The sequence below is a fragment of the Pseudophryne corroboree genome, chromosome 4 (genome assembly GCF_028390025.1).
Source record: "Pseudophryne corroboree isolate aPseCor3 chromosome 4, aPseCor3.hap2, whole genome shotgun sequence".
NCBI classification, from domain to species: Eukaryota; Metazoa; Chordata; class Amphibia; order Anura; family Myobatrachidae; genus Pseudophryne; species Pseudophryne corroboree.
In genome coordinates, this window is record NC_086447.1 from 50,970,788 (window position 1) to 50,990,478 (window position 19,691).

General features: G+C 50.2%; 1 protein-coding gene across 2 annotated transcripts in view; it reads left to right on the plus strand.

The window, feature by feature from the left end:
- Nucleotides 1-19,691, plus strand: part of CHRNA2 (cholinergic receptor nicotinic alpha 2 subunit) — a 179,275-nt gene that overhangs the window by 110,748 nt on the left and 48,836 nt on the right. Inside the window, exons 1-3 of one of the 2 annotated variants that reach the window (XM_063915033.1) lie at nucleotides 630-856; nucleotides 3,135-3,179; nucleotides 6,228-6,337. In XM_063915033.1, coding sequence (XP_063771103.1) covers nucleotides 3,150-3,179; nucleotides 6,228-6,337 — 140 coding nt within the window. In that variant the 5' untranslated portion in view covers nucleotides 630-856; nucleotides 3,135-3,149. Of the gene's footprint in view, nucleotides 1-629; nucleotides 857-3,134; nucleotides 3,180-6,227; nucleotides 6,338-19,691 lie in introns of those variants that run through there. The other variant, XM_063915030.1, reaches the window with a different exon arrangement.

Sequence of the window (19,691 nt, forward strand, 5' to 3'; positions counted from 1 at the left end):
ATGCAGGCAGGCTGTTGCCAGCAGCCTCCCTGTAAAATAACAAACTCTAAAATAAACTTTACTAAAGAAGCTCTGTAGAGCTCCCCTAGCTGTGACCGGCTCCTCCGGGCACATTTTCTAAACTGAGTCTGGTAGGAGGGGCATAGAGGGAGGAGCCAGCCCACACTGTTAAACTCTTAAAGTGCCAATGGCTCCTGGTGGACCTGTCTATACCCCATAGTACTAATATGGACCCCAGCATCCTCTACGGACGTAAGAGATAACAGATTAATAACAGCAATGTACTGTAGAAAATACACCATAGTCCAGTATAAGGTAACATATGTATAATGTATAATTCAAGTCAGAGCTGAAACTAGGGGGGGGCTAGGGGGGCATGTGACCTGGGCGCCAGACTCGAGAGGGCGCCGAGACTGTCACTAATCCCCCCTAACGCCCCCTCCCTATGCGGCAGCGATAGCATGCAGCCGGGGAGCTCGAGCTCCAGACTCTGCAAGTTCCCGCCTAGCCAGCAGGCACTCTCACCGCATCGTAGAGATGACACTGAAAATAAACTACATCTCCCAGCAGCCCTTGCTGCCGGGAGCTGTACTTTACTTTCAGTTTCAACTCTGCAGCGTGCAGTGATCGGTACAGCAGAGAAGCATTAAGATGGGGCACAGGGGACAAATGACTAACCCCCCTCCCCCTTCCCCTGCTCACCCCACTGCCAGTTACTTTAATAATTGCAGCCACTGCTGCAGTGAACAGAATTTCTGAAAAGGGGGCGGGGCTAAACGGCACTGTACACACAGTGCCATGCCAGCCAGCAACAGCATGGGAGAGAGGAGGGGAGAAGAGCAGCACAGCCTAAACAGTGAGTATAACTCAGGGAAGGAGCACTGTATGTGTGTATGAATGTGTGCATGTGTGTGATTGTATGTGAATAGGTCTGTGACTACATATCTGTATGGGTGTGGTATGCGTGACCGGGCATACTGACGCTGGTATCCCGGGAGCGGAATGCCGTCGAGGGGAAGGGGGGGTGGCGAGCGCAGCAAGCCTCTTTGCGGGCTCGCTGCGCTTGCCACGCTGGGGTGGGAGTGGTCCCTGTTGGTCGGCATGCCGACCGTTGGGATTGTGAGGGGGCGGGATATAGGGGGAGGTACTGTGACCGGCGGTCACATAACTACATCCCATCTGTATGTGTCACTATACATATGTGTCAGTATACATGTGTTTGTACAGGTGTGTGATTATATGTATGTATGTATGTATGTATGTGAGTGAATGTATGTGTGCGTGACAGTATGTATTTTGTATTGGTGTGTGATTTTATGTATGTATTAATATATGGGTTATTATTTTTTTTCTCCTTCATCCGTAGCCCAAATAAATAAAAAATTAAAATAAAAATTATGAAAATGCCTAGCGATCCCCTTTGCCCTTATGAAGTTTAGAGAGAGAGATATATACATTGTGTAACCAAAGGTCCGGCACTCCCAGTGTAGTATGAATTACTTCGCTGGTGCCCTCACAGGTGTAAGCAGATACAGAAGCAAAAGGTGCGGCATTAAAGCTGATTCTCTGTAATTAAGAGACACACACGGTCCTGTGTTTCAAATGCAGGACCGTGTGTGTCTCTTAATTACAGAGAATCAGCTTCAGTGCCGCACCTTTTGCTACTATATATATATATATATATATATATATATATATACACACATACACACACATACGCTCGCGCGAGGGGTGGGGGTGCGCTAAGTTAATGGCTCGCCCCGGGTGCCAAAACTCCTAGTTTCGGCCCTGTTCAAGTGCACAGTGTCTGGAACCTGATCCTTCGAGCAAGAGGTGGGGCCCCAGGCAGTAGGGCCTACTGGTGGTTTCCCCTGTACCCCTGTGGGCCAGTCCAAGCCTGGTGGGGTTTGCTGCCAAGCTCTCAGCCACCCACAAAGTTTAAGATCTGGGGGCGTGCCAACCCAATGCCAGGGCAGGTTTTCTGCTAATTACCCCGAGTCTTTGGCTTTGGGTCCAAACTCCTTCCTCTGGGCTCCATCACTGATGTTGTGGCCCCTGAAGTATATTGTGCATGACGTTGCTACGCAGCTGAATAGACGTTTTAGTTAGTCGTGTCCATCTCTTATCCAAGGGTGCCTGGAACCCTTAGACACGGTACTGTCAGAGGAAAAAAACTTGTCTCCCTACCTACTGTAGCTGATCACACCTCAAGCCTCTCGCTGTTTCAAATCCTGTCCATTGCAAACAGTAGAATCGTCATCGAACGGTCAACTGTCCAATAATGTAACACTGTTTCTTATTTCTTATCTTTCCTTTTGATCAAATCAATTCATCTATCTCTGTCTCTCCCTTGCCTACTGTACACGCCCTCACAATCCTGCCAATTACAGTAATTACAATACGAGCTAATTAAAAAGTAAGAAAGGAATCTAGATTAGGATTCATCTAGCGACATGTTGCTAGGCTACTGTCCATACCATGACTAAAATCTCTGGAACAACGTGGGACGGGAAGGTGCCTCGCAGCCAATGATACGTGGACATTTAGAAAATAATACATAATCAGGTGATATTAATATTGCTCTGGCAGCTCACGCCACGCTTGGCTGGGCCCAGGGCCCAAATGCACAGGAATAGCTATCGTAGCCACAGCCCCAATTCCCTTTCATTTAACAGACAGAAATATTAATAGGTTTCTCTGCTGCTACCTTTAGGATTAGGTCAGTTGTTTATGGCGCTGGGCACACCCACCTATGTAATGAGATAGTGGCTGGAGGCCTCTAATCACAGATAAGTCATTTTCCAGCATTTGACCCTTCCGGTTTGCTGTAACCGATAATCTTTTAATTCTGCTGAGAACAGCAAATTTCTTTCAACGCTTACTCCAAACGCTGTTCTATAGGGGCCTGAAACTTAAATCAGAATAGGGTTCCGTCAATTACTCCTTGTCCTTCCCAGGCAGCCACAGGGCCGGCTGACAGGGGCAGATAACGCAGCGGTGGGTTACTCTGACATCTGCAGTATTTAGGGGCTTGCTGTGTCCCAGCTGGGGGCAACTTGGTTGCAACTGATTTCAATTTTGATAAATGACACGTATGCATTTCCTGATTTGCTGTTTCTCTGTTTCATTTGCAGGATGAGAAGAACCAAATGATGACAACGAACGTCTGGCTGAAGCAGGTAGGCTTACATCTGCCAGATTGCACTGGTATTCTGATATTTAGTATTTGATATTAAGTTGTTTCGCTGTAAAATCCGCAATAGTGACAGCTGCCAGACAATGATAAATGTCCCCATTGATTTAATAGGCTGCGCTAATATTACACAGACCTCGCTCTGAGTGCCGAGGATTGTGTGAGTGACAGGTCTGCGGGATAATGGCATATGACAGTGTTTGTGGATGTATCTCTCCAATAATAGAGGTGACAGCACAATATCACAATGTTCCCGCCGTCTAATGACTGCGCTGCTTATTCAGCTACAGAAACAATACTCTCCGCGATTTTAAATGAACTCGGCAGCTGTGTGTTTAGCCCGTAATACCTTCCTAAACCATCGACCAATATGAATAAGAAAATGACAGTAATGAGTTTTATAGGAGAGAAGAACAGAGATCAAATCATTAACGATGTGAAATTATTCTCTCAAAAGGTTCAGTTACTGGGCTTAGTACTTTGCTATTTGCCAGTTATTGGAAATTAAGGGTAAGTGCGCTTGGTGAAATACGAGGTACAGCGAGGTCGTAAGAATATAGGCAGTCTTCTATACGTGCCAATATCAAGCCACGGAGGTCACTGAGGTGGCTATGACGACATGAATTATTGTTATATATTATTATTAATATTACCGCGGCGCTGTGAAAGTGTTGACCATATGCATGTCAACCATTTGGTGTCAATCTACTGTATGTCGACCTTTTAACTGTCGATCTGTCACCCGGATACCCTTGCTGGGTCCTTCTCCTCCTCTCCCCACAGGCAATGTGCCACTGCCCTGTGCGACCCGTCTTCTCTCGTCCTGAGTAGTTGGTTTCCCAAGAGCTACATCAGGCTTAGTTTATACTAGTCTGGATGGTCACAGCAGTAACTAGATTTAAGAAGTTGCTGTTTGCTGCACAGCACATGAGAGACCCAAGATTGCGCTTTGCAGGGGCTTATCTACTGCATTCACTAGAATGGGAGCGTCTCTGTGCACTCCCGGCGGGGCTAGGCGGACGGATCGCCTAGTCACGCCGGTAGCGCACGTATGGTAATGGCTCCATCTAACGGCCATCTTCCTTGTATTACTGTTACTAATAGGTATAATACTGGCTATTACTGCGTCTTCTGTGCACCCTGTATGGTATTACTTTTATTAATGTACTCTTAATGCTATTAACGAGCGTTACGGCCACAGATGTGTCTCTTCCGTATCTGCTAATGATCACCTGGCATTACTGTTTATAATATGCATCTTAATGGGCCTTATTGAAAGTACCGGGCACCTCCTGAAAATGATAACCACTAAGGGGAATTTGAATGGGTAATACTGCAACTAATGGGCATCTTTCTAGGCACTCATTAAATCAGTTGCCATTTTATGTATTATTGCTACGTACGCATAAGAACGTTACTGTACATTGCAGTAGATTTGGTGTAATGGTTATCATTACTGCCTCACAGCACCGAGGTCATGGTTTCGATTCCCTCCATGGCCCTAAGTGTGTGGAGTTTGTATGTCCCCTCCGTGCTTTCATGAGTTTCCTCCAGGTACTCCGGTTTCTCCCACAATTCAAAAATATACTGGCCGGATAACTGTCTACAGACAAAAAACTTACCCCCAGTGTGTGGTGTGTGTAGATGTGTTTAGGGCAGACTAGATGGGCCAAGTGGTTCTTATCTGCCGTCACATTCCATGTTCCTATTGCTGCAACTAATGAGCGTCTGACTGGGTTTTATCCTGGGCATTCAATTCAGTTACCCTGTATACGAAAAATGTACATTTAGAAATATTTGTATCAAGAGCGAGTAAGAGAATAATTATCGTTTTGCTGTCTGAATTCTGTTGTGAGATTTGTTTCCTACAGTTGTTTCTGTGATTGATGGCGACTGTAAGAGGCCCTGTCCCTCCTTGTCGGACAATAAAACATACCTCCCAATAATATTCCTTATTACAAATATGCAAAGGAAAAAGGGTTGTGCTTTCTCTACAATGGCGCTGGTCTCTCTTATGGTCACCTATGTATGTAGATAATACCCAGGTGCGAAAGTGTATGTTGAAACACACTGGTATGGTATAAATAAAATGGAATTTAATACAATACTAACATGCGATGTCTAAAAACAAGCAATACATGAAAACAAGTGGACTGGGAACAGGCCATGGGGGGAATGTGATCCTACCGATGCAGGTGGAGGAGCCGCAGGTGTCAAATAAAGGTAGGGTACCCCGGGAAATACCCTGCTGGTGGCTCCTCTGATCGAATTCCCTTCCAGGCAATCAGGAAAACAGTCCGCCAAACGTCCAGGGGGTGGGCAGCGCCACAAGGTATCGCCAACGCGTTTCGGGACAGCCTGGTCCCTTCTTCAAGGCAAGATACCTTTGTGGCTTGATGGGGATCCTTTTAAATGTCTCTTAGCCAGTGAAAAACGGCCGTAAATGGCGGGAAAAGGTCACTTCCGGTCTGGACCGGAAGTGACGGTTACGGTCCATTCAACGGATGTTTTGACCGGAAATGATGTCAGAAATGCATTCCACAGTGTCCATTGCTCTCTCCTGAGAAGATATCAGCTTCTATGGGTGGGAAAAGTGGTGAACAATCGTTCTTGATGGTCATTAGACAGCATTTTGATTGTTTCCAATACAAATAAACAGAAATTATAACCGGAAGTAATATTCAAATATGTCCCATGATGTCCTTTATTGGCTTGAAGGAGAGGTAAACTTAAATAGATGTCCGGTGAAAGGGATGGGTCACAGTTCTTTCGTAGTGGTCGTTGAATGGCATTCTCATGTAGAAACAATGTAGTTCCCCATTAACATGAAAAAAAGGAAATACAACAATAAATCAATAATAGGAAATAAGTGATTATAAGTAGGTATACACCTGAAAAAGGAGGGCCATTAAGCATAACTAAGTGGTGATGGATAGATGATGTGGCTGGTATGATCTTATTACAGATATGTCCATGACGCTGACCTTCCCAGGCTACTTAAAAAAGTCAGTAAATTGTTTGTGTTGTTTCTCAGGAATGGAATGACTATAAACTGCGGTGGAATCCGGCAGACTATGACAATGTCACCTCCATCCGGGTCCCCTCAGAGATGATCTGGATTCCAGATATTGTACTGTACAACAAGTAAGTACCTCTAAAGGCCGGTATGTAACTATCATGGGGGTGATGAGGCAAAACTTTACTTAGGAGACCTGTACTGCCAAACGATTCCTTCTCATTCCACTAAATTATTTCAGTGTTTCCCGAACCAGTTTGCCTGTTCGATTAATTCTCAAACTCTTCAAAGGCAAAACAAACGTGGCTACATCCCAGCAAGTCGGAGGTTTATCCGTGTATAAGGGTACATGGCTGCAATGTGTCTGAAATGTCTTTCACCACAACATCAATGTGGTTACTGTAATGTTCATAGCTCCAATTCATAAGGCAATGAGATGTTAGGAAATGCAGCCATTCAGTCTGGAACAGCCACGAAGACCAATATCTTACAGTTTGTTTTTAACATCTTTTAACGGAACCGAGAAAACAAATTACCACTATAACTTTGAACTTTCAAATCCGGAGCTCGCGGCTCAGCAGACATAAAGTGCGCTCCTCAGTGGGCGCAGCAAAAGAGAATTTCAATTTGTTCAACCAAAAGTTCAAGGACTTTAAACCAGGACAGTTCAATCATGATTACTGCCCGGCTGTGCGTCGGGATGCCATGATTACTGACATCGGAATGCCAACTACATCCTGCCAGAAGAGTTCCAGCATCCCTACTTTCCACCAAGTTCTCCGACTCTAGCAATTCTCTAAGCTCGCTTCAACCAAACATCTTCCAGCTTCCACCAGAAGCGCACAAGACCTACAGTACACAGTATGCAGGCCAGTGACCACAGCAATAAATCTGCATCTCCAAGGAATTGCGTTATGTGAGTGTGCATGTGTGCTGCGTGTCTACGTGTGCATGTGTACTGCGAGTCTGTGTGTGCTGCAAGTCTGTGTGTGCTGCTTGTCTGTGTGTTGTGTGTTTGTGTGTGCTGCATGTCTGTGCGTGTGTATGTGTGCTGTGTGTGCAAGTGTGTTGCATGTCTCTGTGTGTTGCATGTCTGTGTTTGTGCTGTGAGTTTGTGTGTGCATGTGTGTTGTGTGTATGTGTGTGCATGAGAGTTGCGTTCCTGTGTGCTGCATGTCTGCGTGTGCATGTGTGTTACGTGTCTGTCTGTGTGTGCATGCATGTGTGTTTCGTGTCTGTGTTTGTGCTGTGAGTTTGTGTGTGCATGTGTGCTGCTTGTCTGTGTGTGCGTGAATGTTACGTGTCTGTGTGTGCATGTGTGCTGCGTGTCTGTGTGTTGCATGTCTGTGTGTGTTTTGAAGCTGTTACAATGTATAAAGCCAATGCATATTGCTAGAACGTTGCGTCTCACTGCTAGGAGGAATGAATTGCTTTCATCTATCTAATATCAAATTAATTTAGTGGTTTAATGAGTTGCGCTTAAAGGGAGCAGCGGTGACGCCTGTCACTTCCATTCAGGGTTGGCGTTTTGCATAACAAAGCAATTATCCTGCTACTCTGGCCTGCTGCACAGTTATATATTTAACAGACGTAATAATTCATGGTGGCATATTTATCGTGTCAGGAGTGATTGTGGCTGTACAGCTATGAAAAGTCTAGATCATTGTGTTCCTGCGGTCCAGTCCCTCCACACCTCTCATTCCTTCCTGTGGGCAGTGCCAGATTAAGGTACACATGGGCCTGGAGCTGAAATTCACGAAGGGCCTAATGTGTGTCACTATAGGGGGTGTGGTCAATGCTGCAGGTTATTTTTTTTTGTGGGGGCATGTCCAATGGTGTGTGGGCCCCACCATGGGGAGTTGAAAAAAAGCGTGGTGGTGGTGGGGACTGAACAGGTAAAGAAGAGAGGATGAGCATCAGTCACAGTGGCAGGCAGGGCAAACTGGAATGTCCTGGCATGTGGTTCCTTTGCCAGTGTAGTTTAAGCACTGTCCACTGGTTCCTTGGCAGAGCTCTTGCCAGCTGCTCTGCTTTGCCTGCTGAAACGTCTCCTGGCTGCTAAATACCGGGGCTACCTTCTCTGAGCTCACAGGATTAGTGTGCGGGGACAGGTCTGGTGGGTGACAGGGTGAGAGTGCAGTGACAGGTCTGGTAGGGGACAGGGTGAGGGTGCTGGGACATGTCTGGTAGGGGACAAGGTTAGGGGACAGGGAGAGAGTGCGGGGACTGGTCTGGTAGTGGACAAGGGGAGGGTGCGGGGACAGGTTTGGGAGGGGACAGGTCTGGTAGGGGACAGGGTGAGGGGACAGTCCTGGTAGGGGACAGGGTGAGGGTGCTGGGACATGTCTGGTAGGGGACAGGGTGAGGGGACAGGGAGAGAGTGCAGGGACTGGTCTGGTAGTGGACAAGGGGAGGGTGCGGGGACAGGTTTGGGAGGGGACAGGTCTGGTAGGGGACAGGGTGAGGGGACAGTCCTGGTAGGGGACAGGGTGAGGGTGCTGGGACATGTCTGGTAGGGGACAGGGTGAGGGTGCGGGGACAGGACAGGGTGAGGGGACAGGACTGGTAGGGGTCAGGGAGAGGGTGCAGGGATAGGTCTGGTAGGGGACAGGGTGAGGTGACAGGTCTGGTAGGGGACAGGGTGAGGGTGCTGGGACATGTCTGGTAGGGGACAAGGTGAGGGGACAGGTCTGTTAGGGGACATGTCTGGTAGGGGACAGGGAAAGAGTGCGGGGACATGTCTGGTATGGGACAAGATGAGGGTGCGGGGACAGGGTGCAGGGACAGGTCTGGTATGGGACAGGGTGAGGGTGCGGGGACAGGTCTGGTAGGAGACAGGGTGAGGGGACAGGTCTGGTAGGAGACAGGATGAGGGTGCTGGGACAGGTCTGATAGGGGACAAGGTGAGAGTGCGTGGACAGGGTGAGGGGACAGGTCTGATAGGGGACAAGGTGAGGTGCGGGGACAGGTCTGGTAGGGACAGGGTGAGGGGACAAGTCTGTTAGGGGACATGTATGGTAGGGGACAAGGTGAGGGGACAGGTCTGGTAAGGGACAGGGAGAGGGTGCGGGGACAGGTCTGGTAGGGGACAGGGTGAGGGGACAGGTCTGTTAGGGGCAGGATGAGGGTGCTGGGACAGGTCTGATAGGGGACAAGGTGAGGGGACAGGTCTTATAGGGGACAGGGTGAAGGTGCGGGGACAGGTTTGGTAGAGGACAGGGTGAGGGGACAGGTCTGTTAGGGGCAGGATGAGGGTGCTGGAACAGGTCTGATAGGGGACAAGGTGAGGGTGCGTGGACAGGGTGAGGGGACAGGTCTGATAGGGGACAGGGTGAAGGTGCGGGGACAGGTTTGGTAGGGGACAGGGTGAGGGGACAGGTCTGGTAGGGGACAGGATGAGGGTGCTGGAACAGGTCTGATAGGGGACAAGGTGAGGGTGCGGGGACAGGTCTGGTAGGGGACAGGGTGAGGGGACAGGTCTGATAGGGGACAGGATGAGGGTGCTGGAACAGGTCTGATAGGGGACAAGGTGAGTGTGCGGGGACAGGTCTGGTAGGGACAGGGTGAGGGTGCAGTGAAAGGTCTGGTAGGGGACCAGGTTAGGGGACAGGTCTGTTAGGGGACAGGGTGAGGGTGCGGGGACAGGGTAAGTGTGCTAGGTCAGGTCTGGTAGGAGACAGGGTGCAGGGACAGAGTGAGAGACTGTGCAGGCAGGTACAGGCACAGCCAACACCCCCCTTCCCCCCCATTTTGTCCTCTCACAGCAACCCCCACCCCCTAATATTCACCCCAAATCGGTAACCTCCCTTCAATATTTTCTACTAGTTATGCACAGTGTCCTCCCCACAGGCAACACCAGCAAACAGTAAAAGTACCTTGTAATAAACGCTCCTGTGCCTGCAGTAGCTTCCCCGGCAGCCTTGCCAGATGTGACACCGAGAAAACTGGAAGAGGGGAGATATGGAAGGCGGAGCTGCTCGGACACAACACAAAACGGCCGGTTACGAGTGCCTCCCATCTGCGGCCAGCCAAGCGCATGTGGCTTCGGATGGCCATAAATCTGACATATTACCCCGAGCAGGTGTGGGGGGTTGTCAGATGTCTCCCCGACGTGCCCCCGGCCCATCTAGCACCTGTGATGTCTAGCCCGGAGCTGAAATCTGGAGGCGGAGCTTGACTACACTGCACGTGGGAGGAGCCTCATCAAGGTGCGGGCCCGTGCATCTGCCTGCAACAAAAAAATCTTTTAAATGACACGGAGGGGACACGTGGCTGGATGCACCCCGACCCCCCCCCACACACACCCTGAGTCCGCCACAGGGACAGAGGTTAGTATGACAGATGCTGGCAGCTTGTGAGAGGAAAAAGTTTTTTCCTGTCACCACTGTCAGTCTCCTTGGGCCTATTTTCATGGGGAGGCCTGGAGCTACAGCTCCATCCGCCCCATTGTTAATCCGGCCCTGCCTGTGGGCCAGTCCCTCCACACCGCTCATTCCTTCCTGTGGGCCAGTCCCTCTACACCGCTCATTCCTTCCTGTGGGCCAGTCCCTCCACACCGCTCATTCCTTCCTGTGGGCCAGTCCCTCCACACAGCTCATTCCTTCCTGTGGGCCAGTCCCTCCACACCGCTCATTCCTTCCTGTGGGACAGTCCCTCCACACCGCTCATTCCTTCCTGTGGGACAGTCCCTCCACACCGCTCAATCCTTCCTGTGGGACAGTCCCTCCACACCGCTCATTCCTTCCTGTGGGACAGTCCCTCCACACCACTCATTCCTCCCTGTGGGCCAGTCCCTCCACACCACTCATTCCTCCCTGTGGGCCAGTCCTTCCACACCGCTCATTCCTTCCTGTGGACCAGTCCTTCCACACCGCTCATTCCTTCCTGTGGGCCAGTCCCTCCACACCGTTCATTCCTTCCTGTGGACCAGTCCCTCCACACCGCTCATTCCTTCCTGTGGGCCAGTCCTTCCACACCGCTCATTCCTTCCTGTGGGCCAGTCCTTCCACAACGCTCATTCCTTCCTGTGGGCCAGTCCCTCCACACTGCTCATTCCTTCCTGTGAACCAGTCCCTCCACACCGCTCATTCCTTCCTGTGGGCCAGTCCCTTCACACCGCTCATTCCCTCCTGTGGGCCAGTCCCTCCACACCGCTCATTCCTTCCTGTGGGCCAGTCCCTCCACACCGCTCATTCCTTCCTGTGGGCCAGTCCCTTCACACTGCTCATTCCTTCCTGTGGGGTAGTCCTTCCACACCGCTCATTCCTTCCTGTGGACCAGTCCTTCCACACCGCTCATTCCTTCCTGTGGGCCAGTCCCTTCACACCGCTCATTCCCTCCTGTGGGCCAGTCTTTCCACACCGCTCATTCCTTCCTGTGGGCCAGTCCCTTCACACCGCTCATTCCCTCCTGTGGGCCAGTCCCTTCACACCGCTCATTCCTTCCTGTGGGACAGTCGTTTCACACCGCTCATGCCTTCCTGTGGGCCAGTCCTTCCACACCGCTCATTCCTTCCTGTGGGCCAGTCCCTCCACACCGCTCATTCCTTCCTGTGGGCCAGTCCCTTCACACACTCATTCCCTCCTGTGGGCCAGTCCCTCCACACCGCTCATTCCTTCCTGTGGGACAGTCCCTCCACACCGCTCATTCCTTCCTGTGGGACAGTCCCTCCACAACGCTCATTCCTTCCTGTGGGCCATTCCCTCCACACCGCTCATTCCTTCCCGTGGGCCAGTCCCTCCACACCGCTCATTCCTTCCTGTGGGCCAGTTCCTTCACACCGCTCATTCCTTCATGTGGGCCAGTCCCTCCACACCGTTCATTACTTCCTGTGGAACAGTCCCTCCACACCGCTCATTCCTTCCTGTGGGCCAGTCCTTCCACACTGCTCTTTCCTTCCTGTGGGTCAGTCCTTCCACAACGCCCATTCCTTCCTGTGGGCCAGTCCCTCCACACTGCTCATTCCTTCCTGTGGGCCAGTCCCTCCACACCGCTCATTCCTTCCTTCCTGTGGGCCAGTCCCTTCACACCGCTCATTCCCTCCTGTGGGCCAGTCCCTCCACACCGCTCATTCCTTCCTGTGGGCCAGTCCCTCCACACCGCTCATTCCTTCCTGTGGGCCAGTCCCTTCACACTGCTCATTCCTTCCTGTGGGCCAGTCCTTCCACACCGCTCATTCCTTCCTGTGGGCCAGTCCCTTCACACCATTCATTCCCTCCTGTGGGCCAGTCTCTCCACACCGCTCATTCCTTCCTGTGGGCCAGTCCCTTCACACCGCTCATTCCCTCTTGTGGGCCAGTCCCTTCACACCGCTCATTCCTTCCTGTGGGACAGTCGTTCCACACCGCTCATGCCTTCCTGTGGGCCAGTCCTTCTACACCGCTCATTCCTTCCTGTGGGCCAGTCCCTCCACACCGCTCATTCCTTCCTGTGGGCCAGTCCCTTCACACCACTCATTCCCTCCTGTGGGCCAGTCCCTCCACACTGCTCATTCCTTCCTGTGGGACAGTCCCTCCACACCGCTCATTCCTTCCTGTGGGACAGTCCCTCCACAATGCTCATTCCTTCCTGTGGGCCAGTCCCTCCACATCGCTCATTCCTTCCTGTGGACCAGTCCTTCCACAACGCTCATTCCTTCCTGTGGGCCAGTCACTCCACACCGCTCATTCCTTCCTGTGGGCCAGTCCCTCCACACCGTTCATTCCTTCCTGTGGGCCAGTCCCTTCACACCGCTCATTCCCTCCTGTGGGCCAGTCCCTCCACATCGCTCATTCCTTCCTGTGGGCCAGTCCCTCCACACCGCTCATTCCTTCCTGTGGGCCAGTCCTTTCACACCGCTCATTCCTTCCTGTGGGCCAGTCCTTCCACACCGTTCATTCCTTCATGTGGGCCAGTCCTTCCACACTGCTCATTCCTTCCTGTGGGCCAGCCCCTTCACACCGCTCATTCCCTCCTGTGGGCCAGTCTCTCCACACCGCTCATTCCTTCCTGTGGGCCAGTCCCTCCACACTGCTCAGTCCTACCGGTGGGCCAGTCCCTTCACACCGCTCATTCCTTCCTGTGGGCCAGTCATTCCACACCGCTCATTCCTTCCTGTGGGCCAGTCCTTTCACACCGCTCATTCCTTCCTGTGGGCCAGTCCCTCCACACCGCTCATTCCTCCCTGTGGGCCAGTCCCTCCACACCGCTCATTCCTTCCTGTGGGCCAGTCCCTCCACACCGCTCATTCCTTCCTGTGGACCAGTCCCTCCACACCGCTCATTCCTTCCTGTGGGCCAGTCGTTCCACAATGCTCATTCCTTCCTGTGGGCCAGTCACTCCACACCGCTCATTCCTTCCTGTGGGCCAGGCCTTCCACAACGCTCATTCCTTCCTGTGGGCCAGTCCCTCCACACCGCTCATTCCTTCCGGTGGGCCAGTCACTCCACATCGCTCATTCCTTCCTGTGGGCCAGTCCCTTCACACCGCTCATTCCTTTCTGTGGGCCAGTCCCTATACACCGCTCATTCCCTCCTGTGGGCCAGTCCCTCCATACCGCTCATTCCTTCCTGTGGGCCAGTTCCTCCACACCGCTTATTCCTTCCTGTGGGCCAGTCCTTTCACACCGCTCATTCCTTCCTGTGGGCCAGTCCTTCCACACCTCTCATTCCTTCCTGTGGGCCAGTCCTTCCAAACCGCTTATTCCTTCCTGTGGGCCAGTCCCTCCGCACCGCTCATTCCTTCCTGTGGGCCAGTCCTTCCTCACCACTCATTCCTTCCTGTGGGACAGTCCTTCCACACCGCTCATTCCTTCCTGTGGGCCAGTCCCTCAGCACCGCTCGTTCCTTCCTGTGGGCCAGTCCTTCCACACCGCTCATTCCTTCCTGTGGGCCAGTCCCTCCACACCGCTCATTCCTTCCTGTGGACCAATCCCTCCACACCGCTCATTCCTTCCTGTGGGCCAGTCCTTCCACACCGCTCATTCCTTCCTGTGGGCCAGTCCCTCCACACCGCACATTCCTTCCTGTGGGCCAGTCCCTCCACACCGCTCATTCCTTCCTGTGGGCCAGTACCTCCACACCGCTCATTCCTTCCTGTGGGCCAATCCCTCCACACCGCGCATTCCTCCATCGTCTGTAAGGGCGGATTCCTCTGTGTTCCTTTCCTCACCTGTCCCTTATACCCCCAAGGACTTCTGTACCTCCAGCAGCCAATTGCAGTGCCGCACTCTTCTACTGTATGTCATGTATTGTCTCCTCTATCATTTATATACTGTAATACGCAATGGCCTGTTCCTCCATCTCATTATGATCTGTAGTATTATGACGGGGAAACTGTAAGAGTATAAAGAAGCTAGGAACATACACATGGGTACACACACAAACTTACTTTTTCTTAACTGCAATTGATACACAGTGTAAATATAATACACTAAAGTATAGAAAAAATAAATCTTGCCTTGATATAAACTACAAACTAAAAAAAATTGTCCAGGCTGTGCACCCCAGGGTCACAGAAAGCGGGTGTCTGATTTGTTTTTAAAGTCCAGTCACTGGATTTATTTGGGAACCACTTATTCCAGTGGTTCCCAAACTTTTTGGAATTACGGCGCACTAGAGTATCAGATTTTTTTCACGACACCCCATAGGCCAAAAGCTTCTTATTGAGACATTTAGAAAAAAATATAAAATTAAGTAAATTGTGTTTATTGTATATGACATTCCTAGGTTCAGTTATGTGGTGAGAGACAGAATTCACTTCTGTTTGTCCATATATTTTATTCTTGGAAGCCACAAGCACTGGTTTTGTATTACATTGACCATATATACAGTAATTTGAATTGTTCCTGGACCACCAACCTAGGACACCCCTGCAAGTACCCACGAGGCACCCCAGGGTGCCTAGGCACTCAGTTTGAGAACCTCTGCCTTATACTGTATGTATGGTTACATGTCACCTGTCTGAGATACTAAAAGGCAGAATACTGTATACCCTGAGCTATCTGTGTCATAATCTTATGTGAAGAACTGTACAAATTTTATTTTCTAAAGAGGTGTGTTTGATTGTAGCTTGACATCACTACTTTATGCTGCTGGTGGACCCTGCTCCTCCCACTACAGTGCATCTGGAAAGTATTCACAGCGCTTCACTTTTTCCACATTTTGTTATGTTACAGCCATATTCCAAAATAGAATAAATTCATTTTTCCCCCTCAAAATTCTACACACATTATCCCATAATGACAACGTGAAAAAAAGTTATTTTGAGATTTTAATAAAAAAAGTAAGAAATCACATGTACATAAGTATTCACAGCCTTTGCTCAATACTTTGTTGATGCACCTTTGGCAACAATTACAGCATCAAGTCTTTTAGAATATGATGCCACAAGCTTGGCACACCTATCTTTGGGCAGTTTCGCCCATTCCTCTTTGCAGCACCTCTAAGGTCCATCAGGTTGGATGGGAAGCGTCGGTGCACAGCCATTTTCAGATCTCTCCAGAGATGTTCAATCGGATTCAAGTCTGGGCTCTGGCTGGGCCACTCAAGGACATTCACAGAGTTGCCCCGAAGCCACTCCTTTGATATCTTGGCTGTGTGCTTAGGGTCATTGTCCTGCTGAAAGATGAACCGTTGCCCAAGTCTGAGGTAAAGGACACTCTGGAGCAGGTTTTCATCCAGGATGTCTCTGTACATTGCTGCATTCATCTTTCCCTCTATCCTGACTAGTCTACCAGTTCCTGCTGCTGAAAAACATCCCAACAGCATGATGCTGCCACCACCATGCTTTACTGTAGGGATGGTATTGGCCTGTTGATGAGTGGTGCCTGGTTTCCTCCAAACATGATGCCGGGCATTTACGCCAAAGAGTTCAATCTTTGTCTCATCAGACCAGAGAATTTTATTTCTCATGGTCTGAGAGTCCTTCAGGTGCATTTTGGCAAACTCCAGATGGGCTGCCATGTGCTTTTAACTAAGGAGTGGCTTCCGTCTGGCCACTCTACCATACAGGCCTGATTGGTGGATTTCTGCAGAGATGGTTGTCCTTCTGGAAGGTTCTCCTCTCTCCACAGAGGAATGCTGTAGCTCTGACAGAGTGACCATCTGTTTCTTGGTCTCCTCCCTGACTAGGGCCCTTCTCCCCCGATTGCTCAGTTTAGCCGGCCGGCCAGCTCTAGGAAGGATCCTGGTGGTTCCAAGCTTCCATTTACGGATGATGGAGGCCACTGTGCTCATTGGGAAAGCAGCAGATATTTTTCTGAACCCTTCCCCAGATTTGTGCCTCGAGACAATCCTGTCTCGGAAGTCTACAGACAATTCATAGAAACATAGAAACATAGAATTTGTCGGCAGATAAGAACCACTTGGCCCATCTAGTCTGCCCCTTTTTTTTTTTATATATTATTATTTTTTTTATCACTAACCTTATTTGTTCCTTATTTCTTTGTAAGGATATCCTTATGTCTATCCCATGCATGTTTAAATTGCTCTACTGTCTTAGCCTCTACCACCTCTGATGGGAGGCTATTCCTTTGACTTCATGCTTGGTTTGTGCTCAGACATGCACTGTCAAGTATGGGACCTTATATAGACAGGTGTGTGCCTTTCCAAATCATGTCCAATCAACTGAATTTACCAGAGGTGGACTCCAATTAAGCTGTAGGAACATCTCAAGGATGATCAGTGGAAATAGGATGCACCTGAGCTCAAGTTTGAGCTTCATGGCAAAGGCTGTGAATACTTATGTACATGTGATTTCTTAGTTTTTTATTTTTAATAAATGTGAAAAAAATAAAAATCTTTTTTCACCTTTTTATTATGGGGTATTGTGTTTAGAATGTTGAGGGGAAAAATTAATTTATTCCATTTTGGAATAAGGCTGTAACATAACAAAATGTGGAAAAAGTGAAGCGCTGTGAATACTTTCCGAATGCACCCTGCTGCCTCCATTCCCTTCCTCGCATCATGTCACTGCCCCTGTCACATGCAGCCCTGTCCTCACTGACACATCCCTCATCTCCTGATATACTCTGTGCTGCTGGGGTACCCTGCTCCTCCCACTATATAACTCTCAGTCTGTGTCTTTCTGTTGCCTCCATTCCCCTCCTCACATCATGTCACTGCTCCTGTCACATGCAGCCCTGTCCTCACTGACACATCACTCATCTCCTGATATACTCTGTGCTGCTGGGTACCCTGCTCCTCCCAATATATAACTCTCAGTCTGTGGCTTCCTGCTGCCTCCATTCCCCTCCTCACATCATGTCACTGCCCCTGTCACATGCAGCCCTGTCCTCACTGACACATCCCTCATCTCCTGATATACTCTGTGCTGCTGGGGATCCTGCTCCTCCCACTATCACTGCCATATCACTGCCCCTGTCACATGACGTTCTGTCCACACTAACACATGAACGGACAAGTCACTGTGTTTGGGGCTTATTCATCACATCCCGCATTTGTTACGCGGTTTTGATGTGATATTAATGAATACATTCACAAAGCTTAGTAAATGTAACAGTTTAGCAGACCACATTGAAACATACTGACATCAGTATTTGGAGATGCTGCATCTTCTGCAGCACCCATTTCATACACCCTGGGGTGGCTTCATTATTGCAGCAATCCCCCAAAAATGGATGGGGGTTTTCCAGTGAAATTATTTTAATAAATATGCCCCTTTGTATCCCTAGGCACTGCAGAGCTGGGATGTGGATGAGCAGCTGATGAAAACGCATAACTGATTGTGCCCTATCCCTATCACACCTTGTGCCCTGACCCCTACTGTAACGCAACTTGTGCCCTGACCCCTAGTGTAACGCTCCTTGTGCCCTGACCCCTAATGTAACGCTCCTTGTGCCCTGACCCCTAGTGTAACGCATCTTAGTGTAACGCACCTTTTGCCCTGACCCTTAGTGTAACGCCCTGACCCTTAGTGTAACGCACCTTATGCCCTGACCCCTAGTGTAACGCTCCTTGTGCCCTGACCCCTAGTGTAACGCTCCTTATGCCATGACCCCTAGTGTAATGCACCTTGTGCCCTGACCCCTAGTGTAACACTCCTTGTGCCCTGACCCCTAGTGTAATGCTCCTTGTGCCCTAACCCTTAGTGTAACGCTCCTTATGCCATGACCCTTAGTGTAACGCTCCTTGTGCCCTGAGCCCTAGTGTAATGCACCTTGTGCCCTGAACCCTAGTGTAATGCTCCTTGTGCCCTAACCCTTAGTGTAACGCTCCTTGTACCCTGACCCCTAGTGTAATGCACCTTGTGCCCTGACCCCTAGTGTAATGCACCTTGTGCCCTGAACCCTAGTGTAACGCACCTTATGCCCTGACCCCTAGTGTAACGCTCCCTGTGCCCTAACCCCTAGTGTAACGCTCCTTGTGCCCTGACCCCTGATGTAACGCTGATTGTGCCCTGACCCCTAGTGTAACGCACCTTGTGCCATGACCCCTAGTGTAATGCTCCTTGTGCCCTGACCCCTAGTGTAATGCTCCTTGTGCCCTAACCCTTAGTGTAACGCTCCTTGTGCCATGACCCCTAATATAACGCTCCTTGTGCCCTAACCCTTAGTGTAACGTTCCTTGTGCCCTGACCCCTAGTGTAATGCACCTTGTGCCCTGACCCCTAGTGTAATGCACCTTGTGCCCTGAACCCTAGTGTAATGCACCTTGTACCATGACCCCTAGCGTAACGCTCCTTGTGCCCTGACCCCTAGTGTAATGCACCTTGTGCCCTGACCCCTAGTGTAACGCACCTTATTTCCTGACCCCTAGTGTAACGCACCTTATGCCCTGACCCCTAGTGTAACGCACCTTATGCCCTGACCCCTAGTGTAACGCACCTTGTGCCCTGACCCCTAGTGTAACGCACCTTGTGCCCTGACCCCTAGTGTAATGCACCTTATTTCCTGACCCCTAGTGTAACGCACCTTGGCCCTCATTCCGAGTTGTTCGCTCGTACTTTTTCTTCGCATCGGTGCGATAAGTCGCAAACTGCGCATGCGCAATGTTCGCAGTGCGTCTGCGCCAAGTAAATTAGCACAAAAGTTTGGTATTTTACTCACGGCTTAACGAAGATTTTTCATCGTTCTGGTGATCGGAGTGTGATTGACAGGAAGTGGGTGTTTCTGGGCGGAAACTGACCGTTTTATGGGTGTGTGTGAAAAAACGCAGGCGTTTTAGGAAAAAACGCGGGAGTGTCTGGTGAAATGGGGGAGTGGCTGGGCGTGTGTGTGACGTCAAACCAGGAACGAAACTGACTGAACTGATCGCAGTTGCAGAGTAAGTATCGAGCTACTCAGAAACTGCAAAGAAATATCTAATCGCTATTCTATTCGCAATTCTGCAAACCTTTCGTTCGTAATTCTGCACAGCTAATATTCACTCCCAGTAGGCGGCGGCTTAGCGTGTGCAAAGCTGCTAAAAGCAGCTAGCGAGCGAACAACTCGGAATGAGGGCCTTTATGCCCTGACCCCTAATGTAACGTTGATTGTGCCCTGAC